At 34.3% G+C, this 17792-nt stretch overlaps 1 protein-coding gene across 1 annotated transcript; it reads left to right on the top strand.

The window, feature by feature from the left end:
- Window positions 1–373: 373 nt before the first annotated feature.
- LOC143076787 (uncharacterized) lies at window positions 374–8014 on the top strand. The gene is made up of 6 exons (XM_076252662.1): window positions 374–384; window positions 606–677; window positions 1653–1798; window positions 3278–3349; window positions 3766–3837; window positions 5696–8014. The coding sequence occupies exons 1-6, from the start codon at window positions 374–376 to the stop codon at window positions 6364–6366; spliced, it is 1044 nt and encodes a 347-aa protein (XP_076108777.1). The 3' UTR covers window positions 6367–8014.
- Window positions 8015–17792: the final 9778 nt, after the last annotated feature.

The raw sequence follows: 17792 nt of genomic DNA, 5'->3' as shown, positions 1-17792 counted from the left end.
GACAACTGCAAATTATACCTTGTTCATCGGATTTCTTATGTTTAAAAAATACCAGGCGTTAGAATATATAAAAAGTGCCTAGAAAATCAACCTAACGATGTTAGAGTAGATTTGATCATATAATATTTAATATTTCAAGGCACCATTCTTTTCAATTTTGCTTTTCTATAGAATATTTGTTTGGAAACTTTAGGTTATATTGATACAAAAGCTTGGACAAAACAAGGATTGAAAACTTGATTGTTTAACTTCTGGTTATTATCTTGTATCTTATAATTGTGCACAGAATTTAATAATCTGAAGTGCACATTTTACTAATTGGGGAAAACAATGTAAATATTACACCTCCATACTCAAATTCAACAAGAACACTATGGTAAAGCTGTTTGAAAAAACAAAAGAATTTGTGAAATTTAGGACAAAACTTAAAATTAAAATCACACAAATGATATAAACGTGTATGCAGATACAGATAGGTACTATTTATTGTAATATAACCACATTTCAGTATATTTTCAAAATGTTAACAGTTTCAAGTTCTGTCGCACTACCAGTTGCTTTATGTTTACATTATAGTTGTAGACATAATTATCTGTGTTTTTCAGGGACCTGTCTAGCAACAATATTACCGTTTTAGATGCAAATTTAATCGTAGGATTAACAAAACTTAGAATTTTGTAAGTAATTTAATTCCGAACAACTAACAAAACACCCACGTGTTGCATAAATAACGCAACACAATTTCCTCAAATTTTTGTCAAAAATAAATTTTCTGAACGTTGTTTCTGCAGCAATTTTTGTAAATGATTTTGTTAATTGTTTTACAATTTTCCTCAGCAGATTTTTAATAAAATATACAGTTCATTTAGTACATGTACGTTCACGCCTGCTGGAAATTTAAGATACTTTGAACACAAATATTTTTTTCCTAAACCAACACATTTACAGCCACAGTCGGAAATATTATATGTTGCTGAATTTCACTTTATCGGAAAACATTTCATTGATTATATAGCAGTTTCTCAATAATTATTTTGATCATTGAGAACTTAATTTTTCCTTCATAATATACTGTGATTTGAATGTGTTACTAACATTATTTTTTTTTGCTATCATCGGTTCTAATGTACTATGTCTATATCAACTTGCTCATTCTGTTTATAATTGATATTTTATTATCTGTCCAAATAATATATTCCAACTAATATACCTAATACACATACAAACTTTGTATTTTTTTAATTAAAAATAGTAAAAATACTGTATGGATAAGGGATTATGAAGAATTCAAAGCTACTGACAACTAATAACAATATAATGATCATAAGGGTTCTCAAACAAATCAAACAATTTCAACTCAATTTATATTGATAAGTTAATCAAATTATCTTACTTGCAGATCGGTAATTTTATTTTAATCATTTTTTTTTTCAAAACCTCATGGGCACTTGTGAATTCTTTTTTTTTTTTTACTTTCAGTTTTTATCAGATGTCTTTGTATGCGATTTCTTTTAACAATACATTATGTATACATTGTTTAAAATAATTGTCATTTGCAGTTTACTTTATCTAAATAAAAGGGAATATCAAAGATGGTTAATGCATCAGAGAGAAATTCTTACGACAGTTTATTTTTTTATTATTTGTTACAGGAAACTTGAAAACAATCAACTGAATTGTTCAAATTGCAGACTGAAACTATTGAAGGATTTTTTAAACAAAAACAACAATTTTAATGTTTCCGGTGCAGTATGTGAAGGCAAACTGATAATCAATCATAACTTTATCAACTGCAAAGGTAGTTTAATAGAACTTTTTATGCTGTTTTAATATCTTGTGATATTTTTCGTTGATGGAAAATCTTCCTTGTTGTTCTCCAGCGTGCATGTTTTGCCGACTGTTGCATTATTTGTATGTGCGTTTCTCTGTGATAAATGATCTAGTGTACGTGTGTGTTTTGTTTCTTTCAAGTAGTGTTGTCATTCCAGCGGTATTTTGAAACACTGTCATATAGATCGGGAGATTTTGCTCGACATTAAACCAGGTTAAAACCCACCATTTTTCTTACTTTGTCCTGTACAAAGTAAGATATATGGCAGTTGTAATCAAATAAATCATTTCTATATAAAAAAAAAATGTGGTATGATTGCAAATGAGACAACTTTCCACAAGAGACAAAAATGACACAGCCATTACCAATTTAACAATCTAGGTCACCGTACGGCCTTCAACAATGAGCAAAGCCCATACCCCATAGTCAGCTATAAAAGGCCCCGATATGGCAATGTAAATCAATTCAAACGAGACAAACTAACGGCCTTATTTGTATAAAAAAATTAAAGAAAAACAAATGTACAAAATAAGAAAGAAATATACGTTTGCGTTTGTATTTGTTGGACTTTACTTTTCATATTGTTCCTTTGTTTTTCTCTTATAGTTGATGCGTTTCCCTCGGTTTAAATATGCAACCCCGGTTTGTTTTATCTCAATCGATTTGTGACCTTTGAATACCGATTGAATACGGTTTACTACTGTTGTCTTTATTGAACTACTTAAAAACACTGTAGAATTTCTTGCCCATTCGTTTTGAAATATTTGTTTTATTTGACATGTTGTTTGCTATTTAGAGAAACACAAATATTATTACCTCTTTTGACTATCTCTTGTATTTATTAATATCATGTTTTAGACAAAATAGGGAAAGCATTGCTCTTACAAATTTAAAAAAAAACTGTTTGTCTTTTTTCGGTTAGTTATTTGTTGTCGTTGGTATAATATAAACTTTGGTTCATTATTGAATATATTTTCACATGATAATGACTGTTTGCTGAGAAGCTGGTAAATTATAACAATATTTTCTGTCTTTTACATTGGTTAACAAATGAATGGTAGCGTGATTATCGTCCTACGTTTACATGTACACATGTTTTGTTTAACAGAAAAAACAACAGAGACAGACCGAACTTCGCCTGCTGCTTATTTTCAAACAACCACCATTGATTGTGTTGAAAGTTCTACAAATAAGTTTACAAATATATAAGTCTTGTACTAAAACAGTGACTTCCAATATTTTTTAATAAGATTAAGACCAGGCCAGTTTTCCATGTTGGCGTTGTGATAGTGTTATTTGTGAAACAGTGGTCTCTTCTTGCAAAATTTCTCTTTTTGTCGAATAGTTGTCATATTCCAAAAGTATGTTCTTACTTTGACATTGGTTACTAATTACTGATTAATTGTTTCTTGTTAACCTACGTTTTTTTCCTTTTATGTTTATCAGAAACAATAGCAGAAGCAGACCAAATATATACTACTACAGATTATCAACCAAGCACAATTGAACGTACTACAGGTAAGTTTAATAAAAGAAATAACAAACTAAATTAAACGCATGCTTGAAAATATAATCCTTTTGAGCATACATATCAACAACCACACTAGATGTCAATCAATTTCGAGGCCTGGTGAATCTTGAAGAATTGTAAGAATCTGGTTAAATAGTAATGCAACTAATTTTTTTTTCTAATCTTCTTTTGCACTATCAGATTATTAGACAACTGATTGTTACATTCTCTTTTCAATTTGATATTTTTTTACATTTAAGGTAAACTATTTTATAAAAATAGGTACAAATATGCATGCACTGAAACAGTGACTTCTAATCTTTTCAATAAGATTAAGATCTCTCCAGTTTCACATGTGGCGTTTTTGATCGTGTAATTCATGAAATAGTGGACCATTTTTTTCTCTCCCTTACATGTTTACCAGAAACAATAGCAGAAGAAGACCAAACATCTACTACTGCAGATTATAAATCAAGCACAATTGAACGTACTTCACGTAAGTTAAATACACGAAATACTATCAAGATTAAAAATACATAACATAAGTAAGGCCGTTAATTTTCTCGTTTGAATTGTTTTACATTGTCATTTCGGGGCCTTTTATAGCTGACTATACGGTATGAGCTTTGTTTATTGTTGACCCCTAGTTGTTAATTTGTGTGTCAGTTTGGTCTCTTGTTGAGAGTTGTCTCATTTGCAATCATACCACATCTTCGTTTAACATTGCATTTTGTATACATTGTATTCGATAATTGACATTTGCAGTTTACTTTATAAAAAGGAATATTGAAGATAGTTAATGTATATGAGAGAAATTCTTAAAACAATTTATTTTTTATTATTTGTATCAACGTGTAGTTTGCTATCTTTTTTACACATCTTGTGGTCAAACTCAAAAACAAATTAACAATATACGTACGTTAACCTGCAGTTGCAAATATTTAGCCTTTACAGGATTGTGGTCGCCGTATCTTTTTAATTAAACGTATTGATAAAAATAACAGGAATGTATGCGTTTTCTGTATGTTGAATAAGGCGATGAAAAATAATTAAAAACATAAAAATAAACTACTGTTTCTGGTATAAGAGACAAATACAATAGATAATATGTACAGTTATCATCGAAAAATATAAAGATGATTTTGAATGTATCAATCGAACAATCATGTCCAGGGTCACATCAGAAATTTGATCGTGAAATCTAAAACTAAACGTTTGACCTTTACTGCTATGACAATTCGAGAGGTATTTTAAAAACATAGCCGTATTTGACACAACCTTTTTCAACTTTTGATCTTCAGTGCTGTTCAACTTTGTACTTTTTTCACTTTCGATCTTTTATATCTGGGCGTCACTGGTGAGTCTTGTGTGGACGAGGCGCGTTTTTTTGGCGTATTGAATTTTAAACCTGATGCTTTTTGTTATCTATTAATCATGTGTTTCTTTGTCTAATACGTTCTCCAGTGTATTTGTATTGTAGTCCTGTAATATTATGTTGTCATTTCAATGTTATATTTAACATTGCCATTTAAGTGCGAGGTTTGGCATGCCACAAAACCAGGTTCAATCCACCATTTTTTCCTTTAAAAATGTCCTGTACCAAGTCAGGAATATGGCCATTGTTATATTAGTGTTTGTTTCTGTGTGTGTTTAACGTTGCGTCGTTTTTTTCTCTCTTATTTTTTAGTGTAAATTCACATTGCGATAAGACGTGTCACGGTACTTGTCTATCCCAAATTCATGTATTTGGTTTTGATGTTATATTTGTTATTCTAGTAGGATTTTGTCTGATCTTGGTCCGTTTCTATGTGTGTCACATTTTAGTGTTGTGTCGTTGTTCTCCTCTTATATTTAATGCGTTTCCCTCGGTTTTAGTTTGTTACCCCGATTTTGTGTTTGTCCATGGATTTATGAGTTTTGAACAACGGTATAATACTGTTGCCTTTATTTAATGGATGTGCAAATAATTGACGCTATGTCAATGAATTAAATTGTAAAGTTACAGAATGTATGGACAATATGCATAAATATTTCTAAAATAGCTACATGTAATCATTGATTTTTTCATAATCAATAGCAAACCAAATGAATTTTTAAGATTTTTTTGGATTGTGGAGATTAACCTCTAATTAATTAAGACATTAGAAAACTTTGAATCTGTTTTCGAATTTAAGGTCCTCAATGCTATTTAACTTTGTATTTGTTTGGCTTTATAAATATTTTAATCTAAGCATCATTGATTAGTCTTTTAGTATTAAATCGTGTAGACATCATGACAATGAAATGAACGGAGGAAAGTGAAACATCGGTTTCAATAAGATTTTTTAATTCAATTAATATCTTTTATTTTTCAGCAACCATAAATACAGAAGTTATCATTTATACATCGTTTGGATCCGCACTTTTTCTTATTGTGAGTTGCAATATATTGTGTTGTATTGTATACAGAAGATATAAAAAAACATCTTTTAACACAAACTTAGGACTTAATCCAGCTGAAGATACAAGTAACCACGGTGCCAATGTACACGATAATGTCGAACCAAGTCAAAACGTTTCAACGAAAAGGGAAAGCGGCCATCAATACGAAGATATCCACGAGCTTGAGATGTCAGATTCCATTTTGACCTCAACTCAACACAAACATCTATATAATAAAGACACTTCAAGCAATTCTTCAGATGATATTGAACTATCAAGTGATGATTACTTAAATACTTACCCTTCAAGCAATTCTTCAGATGATATTGAACTATCAAGTGATGATTACTTAAATACTTACCCTTCAAGCAATTCTTCAGATGATATTGAACTATCAAGTGATGATTACTTAAATACTTACCAATCGTTGCTTCCTGCACCGCAACCACCTGCACACATGCAGCAGATGTCTGACGATCCAGACGATAACAACGCCTGTACGAATCTCTATCAATCTCTGACATCCGATAGAGTTAACGAACCACATCTGTATTCAAAATTCAACAGTGAAGAAGATTTAGAGGTCGTAGACGAACCGATTTAGATAACAAAACAGATTCAAATGTAAAGGAAAATTTTGTAGCTAACATTTCATTAGAAAAGGTTCAATTAAAACCAAATAACTGCAGTGAAATAGAAAAGCATACCGGAAGTAGGAGACAGAGATATACAGATATAAAAATCGTTTCTGAAATTTTCGTATGATAAGTTACGAAACTAATGACTATTTCTTTTTCCTTTGGAAAATGTTAAACTTTCAGAAATATTATAACGTACATTGTACATTTTATTTTGTTTACAATTATGATCTATAGGTTTATGTTACTGTTTAACTGTTTGTCAATTTTGACTGGCAGTGTGAATGTTCTATTATCTTTGCTGTTTATATAAGCCACGCTGTTCGATGTTTTCTGAGAATGTCGTCTTACAGAATAACTTCATATGGTAGTAGTGCATCGGTGGTCAAAATACTGCGTGTGTTTTTTATATGATATTGGGCATGGACAATCATGTCAATGCCGTTACAAAGTCATGCTACTTCCAAATTTAATACATTGGTCGACATCGACATTGCTTTGTGTTTGTATTTTTTACGTTGGCTAGAGGTATGAGGGAAAGGGTTGAAAACTACTTAAAAAAACATGTTTAACACCGCCGCATTTTTGTTTATCTTGTATGACTTTGACTTTAAGTTCATTTATATATTTTGGAGTTAAGTATGACGTCAGTTATCACTGAACTAGTACATATTTATGTTTAGGGGCCACTTAAACCACACCTCCGGGTCCGTGATTTTCTTGCTGTATTGAAGACCCATTGGTGGTCTGCGGCTGTTTTCTGCACTTTGGTCGGGTTATTAAACTTTAGTATGTTTGTGTGCCAAGGCACGACCAGACTCTGCTTTATGAAGTTGTTGCCAGTTAAGTCAATAATAACAACGAGTAAAAAATACGACAGCAAGAATTGTTACAAGTACCAAGAAACACCATCATAGAACATCAGTTCTTGTGTCATAACATTGGATCCCGGGACATTGCTAAATATAATGTCAGCTGCTTTGGTATATTTTCAAAACTCTACATAGCCTTGTGCCCGTCTATTTTATGAACCTTTTGTACAGGCTATCAGTTATGAACATTTCATAGATAAGAACATTTAATGCGACTAATACAATCACGAGTATGCACAAACAATTAATGGAGAAAATTGTTTTCGACAAAGCTTCTGCGAGACTCTGAAACAATCTGCCTTGGCAATTGAGACATGAACATTCCATTGAACACTTTAACAAAACTTTAGAAATCATTATTTTAAACGCGTTTTAAGTGAATACCTTTAACATGGTAGACTAATAGTAACTTTTTACTTGTTCTATCATTTTTGGATATGCCTTTTAAAATTTGTATTTGTCATTTTTGTTTATTATTCTGTTTCTATTTCTATAAGAGTTCACAATTTTATTGCATTTTCATTGTGTTGATGGGTTTATTGTTAAACCCCTTTTTTATTTTCATTGATTATTTGTATGCTTAGTGTTATTATGATTAGATAATCCGCTATGTAAAAATTGTAAATACGGATAACCCTTATAATGATGATATTATACCATCATGTTCATTTTTGGTTCATTGATACCTTGTGTTCATACTTTTATTGATATTTCATGTAATCAAATAAAATAAAATATCAAGGTTTTAAATATATTTTTAGTTACATGATGTTTAAGTGACCTAATACGATATATCTGGGGTCAGTACATTCCATATGGGGTGAGAGCCAAGCTCGAATCACCATCTGGAATTTACTGACCCCATATATATCGTATTAGGTCACTAGCACACCGTGTAACGAATTAATCTTAACGACAATCTCACATGTGGTATTTTGACAAGCAGCCTATCAAAGTGATGATGTCTCCAATACTTACTATGAAGTACCTATTTACATTTTCTATACAGAAATCAAATGCCAACATTAACAACCTTTTAGCTTTAAATATGTTTTAAGAACTTATTTCAACCTTTCATCCTCAATTTATTCCTCTGTTGAATTATTTGAGATTTTTCAACCGTGTTGTTTGATAAAGGGTTGTGACATCTTTTTTTGTTTTGAAAGGGAAGTAGCTCCTTACTAACCCCATATGGTAACTAACCATGTATGGTAAGTAACCTTATATTTTTTAGACACCCTATATCAAATATACATAGTCAACACGTGTAGTCCTTTAACCTATCACATCCCTATAAATCTATAGGAGGTAAGAGAATTGTATATACAAGATATTTTCAATTCTTTCTAGCTTTTTCTTTTGTGTCATACATGCACAATTTGTACATTTTCAAACTATCTGTAATGCTAGTTTAAATAAATTATCTTTTTATTCAAAATATAATTATGCATTAATTTGATATTTGTTAATATGAAAATCCTAAACGTCACTGTTTGAAATGGATCGTGTTGAGGAATACATTTACTCTCAATGGAATACATGTACTGTGTAGGCAAGATCTTGTATCGGGGTTGTTGAATTGAAAACATTGTATGTTGCCGTTCTTATAAGTGAATGGCATTGTCTGTTTTCATCTTAGGATAATGTGAAGTGGTCTTTTTACATTCAAATTTCGAACGTGATCATAGTTTTGTTTTTTTTAAATAATAAAAAAAAACACAAAAAAAAACAAAAAAGTTAACAAAACCCAACATACAATTGAAGACTGAGTAACATTAACCAAACCCACAATTCTGGAGAAAACCTCTGGATTTTCAGAAGGGTAAGCAGTCTATGTGGAGAGCAAATACATTTCATTTTCCCTGATCGTAGTGTGCATGTTCCATATGTTTGGTAAGTGTTCCTGCTTCTTTTCACAATTACAATATTTTTTTTATTAAAAACGATAATGTTTTTTTTAATTATTACCTGTTCATTTCGAGGGTTGTATTTAAATAGGAACAACACTTTACGGTAAAACAATAAATTATATAAACTATACTCACCTTTCAAAGAGAAAAAGATCAATACCAAGGGCATTCAAAAACCAAACGTTAATAAAATCAGGAAATATAACAATAAAAAATATAAACGACGAAAATATACAAAACAATAACAGAATACTAGCATAAAAAACAAAAGACTGACCAACACAAACCCTATCCAACAGGAGAGTGAACACTTGTGATATGTGTTGGTACGCAGTTCCTGGTCAGCATGTGGCACCCACCGTGTTGCTCATGAAGGTAAACATCCGACTATGAGTTTAACTTCCCGTCTGTTATCTTTCTTCCTTCTTTTGTAAGCCGCTTTTTGGAAATGCTACAATCGAAAGGATGTTGTGTTATGTGTCCTGTTACTTCAATTGTAACATAAATTCAATAAAGGTCAACCAACTCCTGCTGTACAATTGTTGAAAGGATGATTATAACTTTCCTTACTTTGAACTCTTCTTCGTGTGAACAGATTCCCTCTATAACGGAAAATATGAGCGGAAACTAAAGCCCTAGAATTTCTCATTAAACTAGAACACACCCGTGATATCGCGGGTCCGTGGCTGCATTAAAGTATAAAACTATGCGTAAGACTTATTTTAGTATTGGTATTGTCATCTGATAAAGTCATATCGATTATAATATGCACATTTTTCTCTGCTTTCAAAATCTTCCTGTTTGAACCCTTCCATCTGAAACTTATCACTGAATTATTGGTAATATTAATTATTTGGAAAACAAAAGGGCCTGGAATGAAATGAAATATTTTATAATGTCCTATAGAAGTTATAAATAGAGTTGAATTCTTTGATTCGCTGTTTTACGTCATGCCAGCTAACAAATTAAAAACTGTACCTATACGCATTATTTTAAGTCTAGATTTTTAGTATTCATATTGTCATCTTAGAATAAAAAGTCATACTGATTAAAGTACTACAATAGGGAACAATGTGACACTGATTGAATTTATTAGTGTCAACCCATGTGATCATAACCCGTGTATATAGCAAAATCCTAAATACATCGTTTGGTGGTGCTCCTGTCAGATGCGGAACGTACAAATAAGGTAATTGGTATCAGGTGAATAATTTTCATACAATTGGTATCGGTATCGTATTCGACCCGGAACTTTTTAATTATTGGCAATATTAATTATGTGGAAAACAAAAGGGTCTGGAGTGGTGTAATTTTTAATTTACACCATTGTCCTATATTAGATATATATATAGTTGAATTCTTTGATTTGTCCTTTTTACCCCATGACGGCTGACAAATTGGACCTCGTCATTTTAGTATTATAGATAGGAGAAATATTCTGTAGATGTAGGCGTTGCTGGAATGTTGCTTCATAGAAATGAAAATTCACAATTAGTTAGTTTGGTTACAAATAAAAGATTATGGATTTGGAATCACTGTTAAATTTTCGAAAGGATGTTTTCATCCTTCCCTACTTTGAACTCTTGATTTTAAAACAAGAGCTTTAGAATGTCTTATTTACTAGAAGAAAAATTCTGTAGCTGTAGGAGATGCTGGAATGTTGCTACATAGAAATAAAATGTTCATATTTAGTTAGTTTGGTTTCAAATGAAAGATTACAGATTTGTATCACTGTAAAACTCTGGTAAAAGATTTTTCTAAATAATAGAAAAAAGGACAATAAAATAGGATGGCATATGTGAAATTGCTTTTGGACTACCTATGTTTGAAGTATCCAGGTAACAGTGTGCACTTACATGCAACTAATTTGTTTTCAATTGTTTAGAGACAAGTCATGATAAGGTATTGCTTTGGCCTGAAGTAAATATCACTTTATTCTATCTTTGGACAAACCACCAATGAATGCTTGGAGCTGTTGAACTTAAACCAGAAAAACGACAAAATAATGTTGTTATTCCTAACCAGAAACACAAACAGAGGAATTAGAACGTTTGCAGGTTTACATGAAATGTACTGCTGAGAACCTGATTAGGAAGCATTATTTATTTTAAGTTTTAAAGTATAGATGCCAAAAACATAGCCATTTAACGTTGAGGTAATAATTGAAAGCAAACTTTATAGCAGTCGGCAAAGTCGAAGGTTGACTAAGGACCAGACACAAGTTGTTTCCTTTTTACTTTTTCCTTTTTTGATATTCAAATTTTGAAAAATATTTATTTTCCCTCATAATTTTTTTTTCACAATTTTTTTTTTCCTCAAAATTTTTTTTTCAAATTTTTTTTCACAAATTTTTTTTCCTCAAAAATTTTTTTTTCACAAATTTTTTTTCCTCAAAATATTTTTTTCCTCAACATTTTTTTTCCTCAAATTTTGTTTTCCGTTTCCTTATTCGTTTTTTATCTCCTTATTCGATTTTCCTTTCCTTATTCGGCTTCTTTTTTCTTATTCGGTTTCTATTTTCTTATTCGATTTTCATTTCCTTATTCGGTTTCTTTTTCCTTATTGATTGTGTCTGGTTGACTAAGGTATGTACTGTGGATTGATTATAATTCGCTAACTACTTATTTCACTGGACTTCTATGGTACTGAAGAACCTCGAATTTAGACGTTCCACAAATCACAATTTTTTTAAAGGAATGTATATAAACTTTGCCAATGCCACGAAATTCAATATCCACAAAATTGTCTTCATCAATCCAAGAAAATTGGTACCAACGAAAAAAATATATTCCCCGTTTACAACATAACGCGGATGCGTAGGTATGAGGGTGTATACAAGTACGTCACTAATGGTCAATACTTTATCGTAAGGTACGGTTCTAAATATATCGTTATGACAAATTACGAAACAATTTATAAAATTAATCAACTTGGTTTATGTAATGAATAAAAATTTACTAATAATGCATACAAATACCACAAATTTATAGATATGTATGTTGGAACATCGGTGTGAAAACATTTATAAAAACAAGAAGAATAAACTATAAACATCGGTGTTAAAAAGGACCATACTTATTATACCATTACTAACAACAAAAGCAGATAGCAGACAAATACATATAAGGAAAAAAAGAGTTGTGTCTAAACCTTTGTTTTCTATCTTTTAAGTCACTGTTCTTTATATTTTCATAGAAATATTAAATACTTTTTGTGAGATTTTCTGTTCCAGACAGACAATATATAGAAAATATCTCTTCACTTACATCTATAAATATCATGAACATCGCTTGAACTATAACAGATGATATTCTAAACACTGTCTACAAAATTGCTCTCATTGCTAGAAAATAATTTGAAATTTCCCTGAAGTAAACAATGTATAATGTTGAGTTCAACGTCATCTGAATTGCTTTAAAAATATGACTAATCTAAAGCTAAACAAAGTTCAACGTCTGAAGAATACTTTGATAACAGACGGGGGAAAATATAATATGTTATCTGCACCGTGAAAACGTCTGAACCAAATCTTGAAATGCTTTCAAGCCAGTATAAAAAAAAAGGAATTTTTCAAGCTTAGTTTGAAGATACAATTGTACTACGTATCTCGGTATCTATAGATCATCTATATCCAGAATAGAATTATTTTTATTTGAAAGAGAGTCGGAAGATACCAAATATATATTGACCATCCCTAAAGATACATGTATTGTTAAAAAGTGCATCATAGACAGTACAACTGTTAATTGTATTAAACACCCTCGTCGAGGGCAAACTGGCAAATGCAAAGTATCGTAAGGATTTACACTTGAAGACATTTAATTACGAGCAATGAGTGGTAGTAATACTCTTACAACAACTGCATAACTATATAGCCTCGTCTGTGATTTATATAATTATTTTCCAATTATATTTAATTAAGTTTTATAATGTTAATAGATATACATGTAGGAAGATGTGGTATGAGTGCGCGCCAATGAGACAATTCTCCATCCAAATAACAGTTTATAAAAGTAAACCATAATAGGTCAAGGTACGGCCTTCAACACGGAGCCTTGGCTTACACCCAACAACAAGCTATATAAAGGGCACCAAAATTACTAGTGTAACATCATTCAAACGGGAAAAACCAACGGTCTTATCTACATAAAAAAACGTGAAACGAAAAACATGACATGTATACACACGACAACTACTGAACATCAGATTCCTGACTTAGGACAGGTGCAAACATTTACAAACATAATGTTTATGTCAAACGGCTATGCCCTTCGAGTTCCCGTTTATTTGAAACAAAATTTTCTTCTTCTTAATTCACATATTTCTCCTTCCAAATGAGACTTCAAGGACGATTTCTTGCAAATCACATTTGTGCCGAAGCGCTGACTGCTGGGATGATGTTGTCGCATAAATCCAAAGCAGCCTCATCGACAAACTGATAGAAATGAAAATATAGTGAAAACGGACCTTAAAAGAATAGCTACACCAATCTAACATCACCTTTAACATCAGCTCAGTAGTCAGTACTTCGGTACTGACATGATTTAACAAACTTTATTAAATGTCCGTTTATAAATTTTGAAATTATTAAGAAACTAAGGTTTCAACTCCCTCAGGCAAAGTTGGTTTTAGATGAATTTGGCTATTTATTTTAGGTATTTTTTACATATAGCTCTTCAACTGTTTCGGTACTTATACATCTTCGGATTTCAAATGTTTGGCTTTGAGCGTTCCTGATGAAGGTAAATTCAGAAAAGCGCTTCGGACGCAAGAAATTATTAAACGTGTTGTTTCCATTTTTTTTTTTTTTTTTACCTCAGGGGGTGAAAATCTAGTTTTTGAATAGTTTGTGTACACATTTTACATATCTAATGTCTAGATTAGTTTGTAGATTGCATTGCTAGTGCTATTGTTCATAATGACATTGTGCAAATGCTATATGCCGTCCAAGGCCCTTTTTTTGTCATTGCAATTATTCTATAATATTCTAGTCTAGTCTAGTCTAGTCTAGTCTAGTAGTAGTAGAGACGGTTCAGTTTGAGGCACCACAAAAACGCAAGGCGCTAAGGCGCTGACGTCATATGCCCATGCCCCGCCCCCAATATGATATATGGGCATATACTAACCCTAATGACGTCAGGGGAAGTAAGGAAGATGAATCACGACGGATGGACGCCGGTCAGATTTGGTCATGACGCAACCATGAGTCATCAGGATGCAAGATCGGGGCATGACTCACTACATGAGTAATCAGGATGCAAGATCAGGGCATGACTCACTACATGACAATACCATGATGTACGTATGAAAATTTGAGAAGTATTTTTTCTGTTCGTTATGATATTTATATTTTAATCTAAATAGTCAGGGGAAAAAGTACTTTTCGACGTTACACCCTTGTTTGTTTTCGTCGGAGGTATTGCCCCGAGATGACCTTTTACAGTGCAATCCATTTACCACTAATTGTCTACATATAAGATAACAATTCCAGATAAACTCGAAACGTAATTACCTATGAAAAGATTGACCAGCAATCGTGGTCACCGTGTGTTCTAATCATAGTATGATATGACCATATAAGGAAAACATGTCCAAATAAGGTCAACACTTTATTTTCACTCAGAAACCGAGATAAACGCACATGACCATATAAGGAAATAACTCAGAGTATCAAATGACCATATTAGGAAAATATGTCCAAATAAGGTCAACACTTTATTTTCACTCGAAAATCGAAATAAACACACATGTCCATATATGGAAGTATGATATGACCATATAAGGAAAATATGTTCAGACAATGTATGTCATTCAAAAATCAACCTCTTGAAAGCGATGGAGAGGGGAGGCAACTCGGGAAATGGGAGATAACTCTAGACGAACCGACATTGGTCTAGCATATCATTCTGTTTAATCATATATAGGAAGGAGTGATGTATGGCGTCCACAATAACGACGTGTCTAGTTTTAAACGTTTATTTATTCACAAACAAATTCATTGGTAAATGTTTTTCAATTCGGATTCGATCGTCTTTGGGTCTCGGGCGGTGAGTTCGTTCACGATATCTTCCAGTGTGAAGTTCTTGTGTCTGAATTTGACGAAATGTATGCAGTACAATCCACAACTGTCGCCGTCTTCGGGCTGCACTCGCACCCGACTGAACTTGTATCGGGGTCCGTTGGCGACCAACACGTCTCTGAAGCGAGATCGATACTTTTCTGGCGCTCGACCGAACGAATCGAAAAATTCGACGGGTCCCTCTCGCGGGAAGTGGAACGCCACCCAGTGAATGCCCTTGCCGTCGCAGTCGTCCGTGTTGACGACGAAACTGCGGGGCCTGTTCGAGACTTCATCCGACAGTTCATTGGCACAACACACGGTCGCCGGCAGGTCTTTGAGATAACACTCCAGTTCGTATCCGTAGGTTCCCTCCACGCCGTCGTCTTCCGTTCTGCATCGTTTGGCGGATGGTTCTTCGCCACAGTCCCTCTCTTGATGGATCTCGAGTCCCCGGGCGTGCGCAAATACCAGTCCGCATGCGCGGCAAGCCATCAGGTCCGATTCGCTTCCGACGTCTTCTTCTCCGAATTCCATGGTGTTCGATTCGCTTCCGGTGGAATCGACGTCTTCGTCCTCGGCTTCGGCGTCGTCCTCGCCTCCGCCCAAGACGTCGCTACGTAATCTCAAGTGTTCGGGTGTAGCGGCCTTCAGATCCACCAGAAGGTATCCGAAGGGTCTCCTCGTGGCCTCTCTGAACGTTTGCATCAAGAGGTGTCTCTGACTCGGATACATCTGTCTACCTAGCGTGGCGACGGGCTGGCGATCAACTGGATTGTCGAAGAGGACCAGGTAGTGACAGTTTCTCCTCTGAATCGGATCCTTCCCGAAATACAGGTTCTGATTCACAGCCACCACCGACAGGTTCCGATGATGCGATCCTTCCGTGAACAAGTCGTTGATGCGACGGTCTTTGGCCGAGGTCGACATCAGGTCGTCCAGCACGAGTAAGTTTCTGGTCCGTGCATCGAAGAAGTGATCGGCTTCCAACTCGGTCGGGATACCGCGAACAAATTCCACGGTGGGCACCACCGTCTTTCGAATCTCGTCGTAGAGGGGTTGCCATCGTCGGTACAGCCAGACGATCCTCTCCGGCACCGGGTTGCACGTGGATCTTCGCAATGCTTCCTTCACGAAAAACGTCTTGCCGCAGGAGGTCGGACCGGAGACGATCATGGTGAACGGGTGTTGAAAACGAAAACTTTCTTGCGTCGCATTTGCGCACGCCCGGGGACTCGAGATCCATCAAGAGAGGGGCTGTGGCGAAGAACCATCCGCCAAACGATGCAGACGACGGAAGACGACGGCGTGGAGGGAACCTACGGATACGAAATGGAGTGTTATCTCGAAAACCTGCCGGCGACCGTGTGTTGTGCCGATGAACTGTCGGATGAAGTCTCGAACAGGCCCCGCAGTTTCGTCGTCAACACGGACGACTGCGACGGCAAGGGCATTCACTGGGTGGCGTTCCACTTCCCGCGAGAGGGACCCGTCGAATTTTTCGATTCGTTCGGTCGAGCGCCAGAAAAGTATCGATCTCGCTTCAGAGACGTGTTGGTCGCCAACGGACCCCGATACAAGTTCAGTCGGGTGGGGGTGCAGCCCGAAGACGGCGACAGTTGTGGATTGTACTGCATACATTTCGTCAAATAAAGACACAAGAACTTCACACTGGAAGATATCGTGAACGAACTCACCGCCCGAGACCCAAAGACGATCGATTCCGAATTGAAAAACATTTACCAATGAATTTGTTTGTGAATAAATAAACGTTTAAAACTAGACACGTCGTTATTGTGGACGCCATACATCACTCCTTCCTATATATGATTAAACAGAATGATATGCTAGACCAATGTCGGTTCGTCTAGAGTTATCTCCCATTTCCCGAGTTGCCTCCCCTTCTCCATCGCTTTCAAGAGGTTGATTTTTGAATGACATACATTGTCTGAACATATTTTCCTTATATGGTCATATCATACTTTCATATAGGGACATGTGTGTTTATTTCGATTTTCGAGTGAAAATAAAGTGTTGTCCTTATTTGGACATGCTTTCCTTATATGGTCATATCATACTATGATTAGAACACACGGTGACCACGATTGCTGGTCAATCTTTTCATTGTAATTACGTTTCGAGTTTATCTGGAATTGTTATCTTATATGTAGACAATTAGTGATAAATGGATTGCACTGTAAAAAGTCATCTCGGGGCAATACCTCCGACAAAAACAAACAAGGGTGTAACTTCGAAAAGTACTTTTTCCCCTGACTATTTAGATTAAAAAATAAATATCATAACGAACAGAAAAAATACTTCTCAAATTTTCATACGTACATCATGGTATTGTCATGTAGTGAGTCATGCCCTGATCTTGCATCCTGATTACTCATGTAGTGAGTCATGCCCCGATCTTGCATCCTGATGACTCATGGTTGCGACATGACCAAATCTGACCGGCGTCCATCCGTCGTGATTCATCTTTCTTATTTCCGCTGACGTCATTAGGGCTAGTATATGCCCATATATCATATTGGGGGCGGGGCATG

This window comes from Mytilus galloprovincialis, chromosome 5, assembly GCF_965363235.1.
Source record: "Mytilus galloprovincialis chromosome 5, xbMytGall1.hap1.1, whole genome shotgun sequence".
Lineage (NCBI taxonomy): Eukaryota > Metazoa > Mollusca > Bivalvia > Mytilida > Mytilidae > Mytilus > Mytilus galloprovincialis.
This window is presented reverse-complemented; position numbering and strand designations above follow the sequence as displayed.

Excerpts from the sequence above, each read along its gene's own strand:
- LOC143076787 (XM_076252662.1), top strand. Across the intron at positions 678-1,652 it reads TTAACAAAACTTAGAATTTT|GAAACTTGAAAACAATCAAC; the intron begins GTAAGTAATTTA and ends TATTTGTTACAG. Across the intron at positions 1,799-3,277 it reads TAACTTTATCAACTGCAAAG|AAACAATAGCAGAAGCAGAC; the intron begins GTAGTTTAATAG and ends TATGTTTATCAG.